The sequence below is a fragment of the Lycorma delicatula genome, chromosome 5 (assembly GCF_047948215.1).
Source record: "Lycorma delicatula isolate Av1 chromosome 5, ASM4794821v1, whole genome shotgun sequence".
Lineage (NCBI taxonomy): Eukaryota > Metazoa > Arthropoda > Insecta > Hemiptera > Fulgoridae > Lycorma > Lycorma delicatula.
Genome location: NC_134459.1, coordinates 79,343,904 through 79,359,023, shown reverse-complemented (window position 1 = coordinate 79,359,023; position 15,120 = coordinate 79,343,904). Strand labels below are relative to the sequence as shown.

General features: G+C 28.7%; 1 protein-coding gene across 1 annotated transcript in view; it reads left to right on the top strand.

Moving 5' to 3' along the window:
- LOC142324458 (thyroid transcription factor 1-like) overlaps positions 1-14,808 on the top strand; it is a 123,894-nt gene extending 109,086 nt beyond the window's left edge. Inside the window, exons 4-5 of the mRNA XM_075365287.1 lie at positions 7,175-7,261; positions 14,097-14,808. Of these exons, the coding sequence (XP_075221402.1) occupies positions 7,175-7,261; positions 14,097-14,354 (345 nt within the window). The 3' untranslated portion in view covers positions 14,355-14,808. The remainder of the gene's footprint in view (positions 1-7,174; positions 7,262-14,096) is intronic.
- Positions 14,809-15,120: the final 312 nt, after the last annotated feature.

Here is a 15,120-nt window from a genome sequence, read left to right as displayed (position 1 = left end):
AATTTGTTTGGATTTTGGTCTTTTTTGGGCGCTTGGTTCGGTCGATTGAGATCAAAAGGGGAAGTGTACAACTAGATTTTACAACAGTCCTAAACCCAAAATTTCAACATCCTACGACTAATCGTTTTTGAGTTATGTGAGATACATACGTACGTACAGACCCAACGCCGAAACTAATCAAAATGGATTCAGGGATGCTCAACATGCATATTTCCGTTGAAATTTGAAAACCGAAATTTTTCGCGATCACAGTACTTCCTTTAAATCGCACAAGGAAGTAAAAAACACACAGATGAATATCAATCTGATTTTTATGTGGAGAAAAAAAAAGAATTAAATATCATAAACAGCAGTGAAACAATAGTGAAAATATGGCTCTAGAAAACAGATTACTCAAGTTAGAAAAAGCATACAATATCACGAAGAATACCTACAACAAGAAATCCCTTTCCTGGAACACCAAACTAAGACACTACCAAACGGTAGTTAGACCAGAAGTATTATATGCGGCAGAAACGCTGAAACTACATAAAGTACAGGACGTAGAGAGAACAGAGAAAAGAGAGAAAAAATCTTACGAAAAATATTAGGCCCAAAAAACAACACAGGATTAGATTATAAACAAATTATAAACCAAGAGCTATATTCCAAAATATAAAAAATAACAGATGTAATCAGGAAAGAAGACTATAATTCTATGGACACATACCGAATGGAGAACACCAGACTAACAAAACAGATCTTCACCCTACATAACACTCACAAGAACAAGATAACCTGGCTTAATGAAATAGACAATGATCTAGTAAACAATTCAATAGACTCGGACATTTTAAAAGACAGAGCAACATTCAGAAAAACAATACAGGCATTAGAGTTTCAGAAGAGGAAAAAACTCACTTGTAGAAGAGGGAGAAAATGGACTCAAGAAGACAAAGAACACCACTCTAGAAAAATGAAAGAAGCACGGGCTAAAAATTGATTAAGCGTGCCCTCTAAATGGGCTATTCGAAAAGAAAAAAAACAGCAAAAGGACATTTTAAATTTAAAATATATTTGGTCGTTATTCTACAGCTAAATTAAAAATATTCCAATAATATGGAGGATTACAGAACATTTCATTTTTTTTTTGAACAGAATATGCCAATACACTTACAATGTAGGAATATGGAAAATTCTCGTATATCTTCCTGCAAGAAAACATTGGTGAATATTACTTTTATTCGGATATTCAGTTTCGGTTTTCTGATGTGAGGTTTCATGGTATTATTATATATTTGTTTTTGCCATGATAATATTAAAAACAAAGCTGGTAAAGTATTCCCCAACTTTCCCGGCTACGTCGATCAAGTTATACACCATCTTGAACAGCTTTTTCATTGTAAAACTGTTTCTGCAATGTAGATGTAAGGCTTATAATTTAAAAAAATTGTAGACTTTTTATAGTTCTGTATATAAGGTATAAACTTTCAAAAAACGTTTGTACAATATTTAAACCTAAGGGAAATTCCACAAAAGAAAAAAATATATTTAAATTTTAAGAGGTGGGGATTGATTTTTGAAAAAAAAATATTTTGATTATTTATTTATGCATTATAGGTAAAAAAAAATTTTAATAAAGGTTTTTCTAAAATGAGTGAGGAAAATCGAAATTGCTTTTTTTGCGATATTCCTTACACCCCCTTAACGAATTAACAGAAACAAACTTGTTATGATGAATGCCAAATATATAGAAATATTTGAGCCAAATCTGAAGAATGAAGTTCGGTCAATTTTGAGTTATAAGGCCAAAAGCAACACGTCACACAGAAATATATGTATGTATGTACGCACGTACATACATTCATATATTTTCATGTTCTACATGAACTATCTGGAACCTAAAATGTAAAGATTTGGAAAAAACCCGATCCCTATTTTTGACATGATCTAGCTATATTCGCTGGAAAAGTAAAAATAATATTTAAAATTAGCGAATAAATAATTTTCTCATTATTATATGATGTTATTACGTTATATAATTTTCGTAAACTACAAGCTATTTTCGATAAAGTGATTCCGGGGAGGTGAACTACAATATTGCTTTAAGAAAACAAATAAACGTTGTTGTATGAATATACACAGTAAAATAATTCAAAAATGATTTTCTTAAAAAAGATTTTAACGAACAATTTAGAAAAACAACACGCTATTAAGACTTATTTTACATTCTACCAATCATGGTTTTATTACCAGTTATCTTTTTATTAGTAAACTCAGATTAAAGTAATCTATATCTGTTATATTCACCGAAGTAGATATGATGCAACAGCGAAAATAGGTTGGTTCAGACATATGAACCGAATAGAGACAGAACGCCGTGTAGGATTTTAACATAGGTTACAGCCAAAACGAAACACAGAGGTCACCCTTGACATATATGATGGGATAAATTAAAAAGAGGACATACGCGCCAGAAATTTAGTATCTGATCTTCATGATAATCTGCATTGGAGATTGGGTGCGGTGAGACAGTGGCACCTGAAAAAATTAACTAAAATAAAATTAAGGTTAAAGCAATATAGTGTCAAGCAATATTTAGATCGTGGATACCGGTGTTCTTTGGTGATTGGTTTCAATTAACCACACATCTAAGAAATGGTCGACCTGAGACTGTACAAGACTATACTTCATTTACATTCATACATATCAACCTTATTCATCCTCTGAAGTAATACCTTACGGTGGTTCCGGAGGCTAAGCAGAATAAAGAGAGTGAGTGTCAAGCAATATGAGAAATTATATCACTAACTCACGAAGAAAGTTTAAAAAAATCTTAAAAATACATAGAACAAATTAAGATTAGAGATTAAGATTATTATATTATAATAAAGATTTTATATTATTTTTTAAAGTGTTGTTAATGGAATTGGAATCAAAGGACTTCAAATAGCAAATAAGTTCATTTAAATAAATAATTGAAAAATTAGGGATTGTAATGTTATTACAGAATTAGACTATTCAACTGATAAATTATTAAATTATACAAATCATCCAAGAACTTTTTATAGTTAAATGAATAATTTGATTGTATAAACATTATATAATTTACTTACACAAGTTAGTAGATACGTACATCGACTTACATAAAAACATCTAGGTGAAAAAAAATTGAATATTAGATATTATTTATATTTATATTTGTAAAGATTTACGTTTAACACTGATAATATTACTTTCAACAAAAAACCTTTTTAAGTTAATAAAATCAAACGTTTACATATTATTTGCAGCTGGTCTTTACTTTGAATAAAAAAAAAAAATCACTTGTTATAGCAAAATCAATCGAATTTTTCAACTAAAAACTTCCAAAATTCGATAAGGACTTTTACAGTCGATTGAATATTGAAGAGGGTACCAAATTTCCATTATTTCTATAGAAAATGTTCCGGCTAAATAATATGACCGGGTACAGAGTTCAGTATACTAAAGATAAAATAAGTAAAGTAAAAGAGATGGAGTGGAGCGGTAATAGAAGACGAGGGGTTACTTATCACAACAATGCACATCTGCCACATTGTCTGATACTTAGATCCCTTCCGCACAATCGCCCTTCGCTTGTCCCTCAATCCCTACCGTGTTGTCGATGAATACATAATTACATGAACTGAACTGGCAAATGAAAGAAAAGCCTTTCTACCAACCACATGGCACCGCCCTAGATTAGTAATCGCTCTGCGGGACATTTTATGTGGTAGGGGAATATTTAACTTAAAAATAACATAAAGGGAAAATAAAACTATATCCTATGTGTACAATAACAACGCCTCCTAAAATTCTATGTAAATTAATTACGGATAATACACTTTACGATAAGTAATCTAATTCGAAACAAGCCTGAAGGCCTGATAATTCTACATACAATTACAATAAGATTTACCCTATCGTATTTGAATAACTATAAGTAAATAAAAAATAAATTTTTTCTAATTAAATGCGATAGGCCAAAATTAAAAAAAAATAAAATAATAAAGACGTAATAAAGCAAGGTACAAACTTATTTACGCAATCTACAGGATTTATTCAAAATAAATCATTTCTAATAAAGAAAATATTTTTAAAAATTTTATTAAATCCTTTAATCTAAGATAGGCTTATTAGGAATTTTATTATTTCAAAAGTATACGAAAAATGTATTTCGTTCTAATAACCATGTTTGTGTCTTTCGGTGCGACATAGAATGATCAAAGTGACCTGTCAAGGTATGTAAGTAACTTCTGAAAATGGCTTAGCCGTTCTTAAGAATAATAATTAATAAATAACAATCATTCTATTGAATAATAATACTCAATATACGCAAGGCTTACCAGAGAAATTAAGGAATGAAATGATATCCATTAGCGTTAGCCAGATACAAGACAACTCCATATCAGCGTTCGAAGCAGGGGCAGCACGTAGTTAAAATTAGTGGGGATCCTGCTCCAGAAAAGTCTTAGCCTTTGTTTTAAAATTGTCTAAAACAAACATGGATAAAAAGAAAATTTATTCAGAAACACGATAAAATCCTAAAAGAACAAAATCAAACATTTTTTATTTACTTTAACCTATATTGTTACAGTTCAAGCTTGATTTATTCATTTAAAAATGAAATCAATTCTTCTTGTTTTAATTTGCGCGAAAAGATCAATAATTTTCTCTTTGATAACATGCGAAGTAAAAAAAAAACTACGTTCCACCAGCACGCCAGGAGCGGCACTTCGGGAGCGACAGTGCTCTCTCTCCCTCGCGACCACGCGTGCGGCTTTCTATGTGCGCATGCGCACAACAGCCAAATACCATACCGCTGGAACATTGAAGCGCACAGTTCCATACAAAGATTTTTGTATTTTTTCATAAACTGGGGGATGGCTACTGACATTAAGCTTAAAGATTATATATTGTACAAGTATAAAGAAAGAATTAAAGAAAAAAGGACTCATTATATTAAATGTTATCGAAAAATATCAAGTGGAAATAGAGGGTGCTGCAGTTCCAAAATGCCTATACGCGAGCCGCCATTGGTTCCAAGCCATTTGCAATGCCGGCTATTATTAAGTTTTACAATAGACATCTTCATTTAGTTTTTTAAAGGGACTGGATATATAATGAACAGCTCTCTTAGATAAAATAACTTTGATTACTTTTATTAGCACGAGTATTTCAAATGCTTTACATCCTTAAAAGAAATGAAAAAGGATGCTGTAAAATAACAAACTTATATAGACAATGATATTTACTTTATCTTCGAGTAACAATCCACTGTATATACGTTTTTCGTCAAATAAATCAATAATATATCCCACCAAAGAGAAAATTAGTTCTAGAATTAAAATATTTAAAAACTTCTCTAAATGTTTCCTGTGATACTAGAAAAAAATTCTTAATTTTAAGAAAAAATTAGAGATAAAATTTCCAGTAATCATGAAAATAAAATAGGCGTAAATATTTGACTCGCGTCAAATATTTCTAAACCTGGTCAGATCAATATAAATAACGAAATCTTTTTCTTCTCTTTTTTTCTGGCATAATTGCAATTTTAAATTTTCTAATTGAACTTTTAGATACTTTTAGCAAACCTTTGCTCATATAGTTTTTTAATAACAAAGAGGATTTATATTGTTTTTTAATAATAAAGCAATTATTGAAATATAAAGGTCATAAGTTTGTTTAATCGAAATTATGCTTTCTTCTGTATTGACTATTCTCTTAATAATATTTTATTTCTGTTACATAACTAAATTCAATGATTTGCACGCATCATAAAATTAAGTATTGTATTTGTAAAATAATATTTCTATAGTTATCTTATTTGGCTTATTAAAAACTAAATATTGATCTTATTAATAAATTATTTTCGTTATTTAGGTTGGATATACAAATCTTTTTTGTCTTCAGTCATTTGATTGGTTTGATGGAGGTCTCCAAAATTCCCTATCTAGTGCCAATCGTTTCATTTCTGTCCTGTATTCTATATACCTAACAATTTGTTTTACATATTCCAAACGTTGCCTGCCTGCTCAGTTTTCCCATTTATCTGTCCAAGATGCCTTAAGATGTGTGGCCTGTAAGTCTGTCTCTTCTTTTTACGATATTTTTCCAAACGCTTATTTCTTCATTAATTTGCTGCAACACCTCTTCATTTGTCACTTTATCCACCCATCTGATTTTTAACGTTCTCCTATAACACCACATATCAAAAGTTTCTAATCTTTTCTTCTCAGGTATTCCGTTCATCCAAGTTTCACTTCCATATAAAGCTACGTTCCAAATATATATTTTCAAAAATGTTTTCCTGATGTTTAAATTAATTTTTGTAATAAGAAAATTATATTTCTGACTGAAGGCTCGTTTTGCCCGTGCTATTCGGCATTTTATATCGCTCCTGCTTCGTCCATCTTTAGTAATTCTACTTCCCAAATAACAAAATTCTTCTACCTCGATAGCCTTTTCTCGTCCTATTTTTATATACAATGGGCCATTTACCTTATTTCTACTACATTTTATTAATTTCGTTTTGTTCTTGTTTATTTTCATGCGGTAGTTCTTGCGTAGGACTTCATCCATGCTGTTCATTGTTCCTTCTAAATCCTTTTTACTCCCAGCTAGATTTACTATATCATCAGTAAATCGTAGTATCTTTTTCTTTTCACCTTGCACTGTTACTCCAGATCTAAATTGTTCTTTAGCAATATTAACTGCTAGTTCTCGGTTGGGTATAACAATAACATTTTCAAATAAAATAACATGCAGGAATACTTAGAGAATAAAATTGGATAAAGATAGTACTGAAGGATAATTAACTGATTATAAGTAGATAACGATTACAAAAACAATGAGAAAAGTAATTCATTTTCATTGAAATTAAATTTATGTTTTCAACTATATTTATCGACGGGCCAAATTGGTACAAAAAGTAATTATTTGAAAAAAATACCCTAGAGAACGCAAATTCGCTTTAATTCTCCCGTTAAATTTACCCCTGTTGTTTGAAGTTTATAATGTAACTTCAATTTAAACTGTAATTTTTATTAGATATTATTTTTGATAGAGGAAATGAAATATTCTGATTAAACTTATCGACATAAAAAAATATTTCTGAAAATTAAAAAGGAATAAAATAACTTTAATTAAGTAAAAATACTTATTTTCTTTACAGGTGAAGATATGGTTTCAAAATCATCGGTATAAATGCAAAAGACAAGCGAAAGAAAAAGCAATGGCAGAACAAAACGCACAGAATCAGGTAAATATGACTAATATAGTATTTTTTTTTATCTTTCTTCCTGTAGTTTAAAAGAATTTTTTAAAAATTATATTATTTTTTAAATAAAGTTGTTTTTATATATTTTTTTATTGTCAAAATAAGAGAAAGAAAAAAGAAATGTTTAAATTTTCTTTCTTTAATGTTTACAATCTCTTAGTTTCGAGGTGAATGATCTTTGATATCTTCCACCGTATTTAAAAATATGAAGAGTGGTTTCTTTTCGCAGATTATTTAAAAATATTTATGAATACAATAATAAATATTAATGGATAAAAATGGAATACGAAACGCTACTGTAATGTGTTACAACTTAAAATTATTTCTTTTTATTTTATTTTTCGACAATTATCAAGTGTAATATGATTTTTTCCCGTTTGGACGAAATTAAAAATACGCATGTTAACTTTCTTTGAAAATTAATTAAACCAAAAATCAGGCTAAAATAAGTTAGTTTCACGTAACTGTACGTGAAACTATTCTGTACGTGCGTGCTCTGCATATAATTTTTGTGTTAGCATGCATCAAACGCGAGTTTGTTTATACGACAATATAATTTGTGACTCGGATTAACAGAGATATCCTCTGACAGTCGTTTAAATAAATACGAGAAAGAAGTAACGTGAACGTTTACTTGTTTGTCCAAGTTTTAATTTTCCGATAAACATAACATTTAAATTTAATTATAATTAAATCTTCTGTAATTATACAGAAAATATTCCTATTTTTGGTACTTTATCTAAGAATTTTATGCTTCAATTTTTCTTGTTCTTTATACAAAAAATAAGATGTATTAAGTTGTGTGTAATGTATACTTCATGTACATTATTTCTTCTTACGGTGTAAGAAGAAAGGTTTTGAAATTCCTAGTTTCAAGGATTAAAATGGAGTAAGAATGAAATTTACTATATTTTTAATTTCTCAGTAACAAATGAAAATATAAAATTGATTTTTAGTGTGTTTAATCTTTATTTAAATACCTAAAAACTAATTTCTATATTTTTGAAATTCCAAGTTTAAAAAGTTAAAATGGGTTTTGAATTTTTTTCGAAACCCAGCTATTTTTTTAAATTTCTCTGTAACAAATTAAGATATTAACTTGATTTTTGATTGTGTAATTTTCATGTAAATTCTAAAAACGAATCTCCAGTTTTTCGAAATACGACCTTGAAAGGGGAGAAGGAAGTTTAAAAAGGATTGAACAATGACTGCAAATTGTACCTACTTCCGACCGTACTAAACGAGATATTGAATAGATCTGCGCTTGAAGATCCTCTTCAGATAAATAACTAAGGAAGTTTTTCGGTTTTTAAGGAGTGCGACAGTGTACGGCGCTGCGGCTCAACCAATTCAGTTACTATAACTGAATGTATGACGCGACTGGGTGCACCTGCCTCCGTTATTTGACTAAAAGATATAAATTAAAAAAAACTTCACCGCGAAGGGAAACACAAGTAACCATAAGGCGCGGACGAAGCCGCGACCGGCAAGGTAGTTTAGTAGTAAATAAAGTTATCAGAACCTTAAAAATTATTAATAAAAGTATTAATTACAATGAAACATATTTTACGAGAGTTTTAAAAAAAAAATATTTTTATATCGAAATCGTCAAAATTCTTGTTGCAATTTGAAACATAGCCAAGCAATATTTTTTTATAGAGTCAAACTATATATTTTCTGGATATCGGAACGAGATTTAAACCATACAATAAATATATAACTAAGATTTTAAGATCAGCCGTGAGACCACTTTAGCCTCGGCTGTGGAATCAATTCTTAGCCTACAGGTAACGTTATATAGAAATCAGACCTAACCGTATTTCTAATTTGGAAACCTTCCGGCTTCCTAAATTCAGTTTGGCAATAATAATAGTAGTTTCTAAAGCAATTCAACAACTTAAATTTAGAAAATTTCCCTAATGATTCACAAGTAAGATAAATTAACATATAAAGCATAGTAAATAAAAGTACAGATAATTTTTTATTTATTTACTTTTTTAATAATAGTATAGTTAACACTATCATTAAATATTTTTATATATGCAGGATATGTTATACCATTGCTAGTACTATCTGAAAGGGATATAAGAAATAGGGAATAAAAAAAGTCAAGTAAAAGCAAACGGAACAAGGGTAAAACTGTAATGAAGACGCAAGCGTATTCGACCAGCACAAAACTAACAAAAGGGCTCTTCTCTTTATCAAGCGTTCATTTTTTTATTCACAAAGACAAGACTAAAAAGTTTTTTAATGACTGACTTTCCCTTTAACCGGACATTTTGTTTGAACTGCCGGCCGTAGTAGCATCACAATTATGGGAAAGAAGAAAGAACAGTTTATTTAAAAGTGTATTAGTATTTTAGTCCTAACTAACGTATTTAGTAGGCAATGTTCTCTCCATTAACTATAATATACAATAAAAATAGGTGAAAGTATGTAATAAGATTAGTTTTGTGTAAATAGACTGTATTTCTATGCAAAACCCTCGGGAAATATTTCCCCAATTTTTTGTTTTTTTAATCATGATATTGTTTAGAGAAATTCATAAAGTACCTAAAAATCTTAGAAAGAGGAATGAATGAAAGAGGAAGGGAAACAACAAAAAGAGAAATGGGGGAAGGAAAGGATGAAACGGGGAAAGGGAATAGGGTGAAAATGAAAATTAGAAAAAGGAAAACGGGAAAAGGGAAATGGTAAGGGAAAGGTTAAATTTTGTGAAGTTTTGTAATGTTCATTTCGTTAATATTTTATCAAACTTTCAATTGTGTTCATTTAATCAATATATATACTCAAATTTAGCAATAGCCAAGCATTGCCGGGTCTGCTAGTAAGTAATAAAAATAAATAATATAAAAGATAAATTTACTATATAAAAAGAGTACATGACTAAAAAAATTCTTACATTAATTAAAAATGACAAAAATACCAAATAGAAAATATACCAAAAGCCAATACACAGACGTTCATTCCGAGATATTCAAATTACTCATACAGATAACCCAGATGGTTGCATACTGACATCTAATTAAAGAATGTTAAAACTACTTCTGACTTAAAAAACAGGATAAAAATTAGAAAAAAAGATAATGAAGAAATAATAAAATAAGTCGATTTACCCATGATAATGAAGTAAATAAAATTACGAAAATATTTTTAAAATATAACATTAATAAAATAGATTAAAAAAACAAAAGACTACCTAAGTAGTGTATAAATAATATCAGGTGTAATGTACACGATAAAAAATACATCAGCCGAACAAAATCTATTAACGTTAAATTTAAAGAACACATAACGGCAGTAGTGAAATATTATACTCCCAGCTACACATCAAATACAGCAACCCATGTATTCTATCATCAAACTCCGGAAGTCACATAATTAAAATTAATAAAACATATAAAGACAATAAAAAACTACGTCTGGGAAAATTATTATATAATCAAAAATAATAATAATAATCTAATTAAACAACAAAACAGATTTATACGTTTAGAAATGACATTTTAAATAAAATAAACGATCAACAAATACAAGTTTATATTGATACATGACACATACTTACGCGCACGCGCACGCGCGCACACACAGATTCATATTAGGCAAAATACGAGTAGAAATAAAAATACATCACCAAGACTACAAATTGTAAATAAAACAGTATTCGGTCAGATGATTCCTGAAAAACGTGAAAAGAATTACACTTAGTTACAAAATTAATAATTTTCGTAGTAAAGACAAAATAACTATTAAGTTAGTTTATATAATTGCAGGAAAACTGAATGCATACAAAAAACAGTAGTTTATATACAAGTATATATTTTAAATAACCAGAAGAATCTTTACAACTGTTTAAAATGGGAAAATCTAACATTACTCATGAGTTTTCGATATAAACAATCGCAATATATATATATATATATATATATATATATATATAAAATAATATTATTAAAGATACAAAACTGATTATAATAAATAAATTATTTAATAATAAAAAAACAAAAAAATGATACAAAAAATTACCTGTAAAAATGTAAAAAGTTAACTCGCTCCGAGCAAAACTTTTGCTCGGATTACTTATAGTTTTCTATTCAGCTTGGATTATACAAAGGAAGTTTGTATAAATTATTTTTCAGTTATCAGTGTTTGTTAAATTTTACCAACACATGACATTTTTTGTACTGTTTCATAGGATTTGTTTTTGTTTATATATATATATATATATATATATATATATATATATATATATATATATATTTGTGTTCAATTTTTATTAATCCCTTCGTAACTACTAATGATGATTATTTTTTAACAACGGAAATGAACACCAAATTCTACATTTTTATTCTTTGTAAACGATTTCTCATCATCCCGTTGATATTTTATTTTCATTACCCTTTTAGCACAGCAATTATTTCAACTGAAGTATGAATTCCCTGCTGCATGGATGAGAGAAATATTATGAAATAGAGTGACACGTTATTTAATAGAGTCATAAACCGAGCAAAATTAAACTAGAGATTGGACAGATTACAGAATACCTTAGGATAGAAATAATGTTCATATAATATGGTAAACCAAATACAATGAGTTACAATTTACATTGGTGTTGAAAGTTAATACCGAAAGATTTTCTTTAACCGAAGATGAATGGCGTTAAACAATGAATTTTCAAAATAGATTCTATTTGAATAATTAGTAAATAACAAATATTTTCTCGTTCTTTTCTGTAAATAGTATGCGATTTCTTATTTATGAACATGTTTTAAATAAGAATTATTATGTGGCTTTATAATGGACGCTATTAATAAAATTATTTTTTAAATCCTACAACACGGTTAAAATTTAAAACATATGGGAATTTTTAACTTCTTAGATCTGCTAAAAGAGCATTTATTATTCTATTGCTGAGAAGGGCAATAATAATGGAATATTTGTTAAGTCTTACGAACGGTGAATCTAATTTTTATGTATAATTTTTACTTTCCGTCTAGCGCTACAGCAGAGCTATAACTGTAGAAGGGAAAGTGTTGAAATCGTCCAAATTTGGGCATGTACGGTTTTTCAACGGATCTTGACGTTTTGACACGTTAGGAACCCAAAAAACCGGATGGAAATTTTCCGGAAATTCGTATGTACGTGTGCGTACAAACGAATTTACGGTTCGGTGTCTCACACCTTATATCTTCAGAACTACTGGACCGATTTTGACCAAACTTTGTCAGATTACTTCTATGTATGGGGGATTGAGACCATTAAATTTTCAACTTAAACAACAACTTCACAACTAGAATATTATTTATTATAAATAGAAATTTACATAACAATTTAAGAAATTTAAAATTTAAAAAAAAAAGTTCAAAATAAAAATGATTAAAATTCTACCTACCATTGTTCCATGGTAACAAAAAAGAAAAACTAAATATATTTATTGTAATTATTATCATTTCGATTATAATTTAATATTTGTTGTAAATATACAATAATAATACAAAATATTATAATGAAATTCATAAATCGTTTAGTTTATTTATTTAAATAGTAGCCTAACCGTTAGAATAGAAAGAACTGTACATAATTTGAAGAGCCTGTAAGGATAAATATACTGAAAACCTCTTTCATAATTACATAAGCGTATCGTTATCCAAAAGTTCAAAACTAAATAAAAATATTAACATAGCTTTTACCTGACATAAGAGAAATTTGGGTAATGGCTCAATATTTTTATTTTTATTTTTTTTTTGTGACGTAAATTGAAGAACGGTAATTTAAGAACGAGTGGACTAATTTTCATAAAGTAGATATCAAATGATTCATCTCTCCATCATAAATGCACCAGAATAATTGAATATTTGGTTGAAAAAAAAGCAAAATTATAAATAATAAAACCTATTTTTTCCAAAAAATTTCTTCGGATTTATTAATTAAAGAAATCAAATAAAAAAACCTTTAATTATAGGGCTACGTAAATAAATTATGCAAGGAGTTTAGTAAATTAATAATAGTTACTAATTATAATAATTAGTGAAAATAATAATAAAAAACGTATAAATTTGACGAAAACTTAATAAATTGATCAAATAGATGTGAAATTAAATACGAAAAAATATTTAAAATATTATACTAAATAATTAAAAATATTTATTGTTTGAAAATAAATTATTTAAACAACTTTTCAACTTGCTTTTACTGTAATACCGCATTATAATTTTTTTAAATTACAGACAGACTGTAATTAAAAAATTAACGTAACGCTTTCTGTAGCACCGTGCGCTACAGACGCGCACGGTCACCCTCAGTATTTCCAGATTTTGCCAGATTAAGATCTTATTTTTCTTAGCGGCATTTGTTGAAATTAAAAAATAACAATATTTGCAAAAAAGAAAGTTTTTCAAAATCGTACACTGCGATAATAATACCCCCTGTTACCATAAGGAGCGCTAGTGTAGCACCGACGTACAGATGTACATAAAATATTATATTTAAATAAAATTGTAAATTCTCTAAGTTTTGTGTGTGTAAGCTGTGCATCAGAAAAAACCGCGTGACGGGAAAGTCCTACAACTGTACTTGTAACTGTAACTTGTCAGCTTTTTTGATTCAGTATGTAATTATCATCTATGATGATTATAGGTTTTTCATCATACGGACAGCAATCTCGAAGTTACAATAACTTAGCTTACAATAAGAATAAAATTTATTCGTCGAAAATAAATGGATGTTTTGTTTTTGATAAAATTTTAACAAATTAGTTTAATTATTAAAATTACTTTTATTGTAATATTAATCGCATTATAATTTTTTTTAATAACAGGCCCAAAGTTCTCCGAGAAGAGTAGCAGTACCAGTTTTAGTCAAAGATGGTAAACCGTGCGGGGGTGGTGGAGACGGCAGCGGTGGCGGAAGACAGCCTGGAGGCGGTAGTCACTGTGCGGCTCACAGCCCTCATAATCCACAACAACACCAGCAAGCCAGCATATTAAGCAACATGGCGGCATATCCGAGACAAAACTTACAACATCCGCACCAACAGTGCTCATCTTATATACCGTTACAGGGTCGAGCATGGTAGTCAGACTGGTATCCCTAATAATGAGGGAATAAACTTAAAATGACATTATAAATTTACACCAATCGACCAGGCCGAATATTACCGAAGTTAGTGTAAGATATCGTTGTAAATGATGATGATAATTTAAAATAAACGTCGATAACGATATTTTTTCGATCGTCGAATAAATCAAACGTTTCCAAAATGATAAGTGATAAAACAAAAGCAAACGCGTAAAAATCTTAAAAACGTTAATTAACACAACAAACTATAATGAGTATCAAAATTGGTTCTTAAACATACAACAACGTCTTTTAGAGTTACAAATATCATTTCTGGTACTTATGTGTTAAAAAACGTTTCCTTGCAAAAAAAAAGTGTTTTATTGCTATATATGAGAATTGTAAAGAATCTGTTTACGTATTATAGCTGCCTTAGTTGAGAATTTTTTCCCATAATTAGCCTAAAGATTTTTGGTTCCATCATTAGACTGGTTTAATCTTTTGCTTACATAAAGTAAATTAATTTTTTTTTCTAATTCTTGATTTCTTTGTTGTATTTATATTATTTTCTAAAATTAAGTTTATAACAGCTTAATTACTTATGTAATGTAGAAATATATTTTTAAAGGATATTAAAAAAACAATTTTATCTAATATATATGAAATTGATCAGTTATTATGTGAATTATCAAAGAAATTAAAATCAAAGTAAGAAAAAATGTTTATAAAACGGCCAAGATAGAGCAAAACTGCTTCTTGTCTAATTAAAATAAAATTAAATAAGC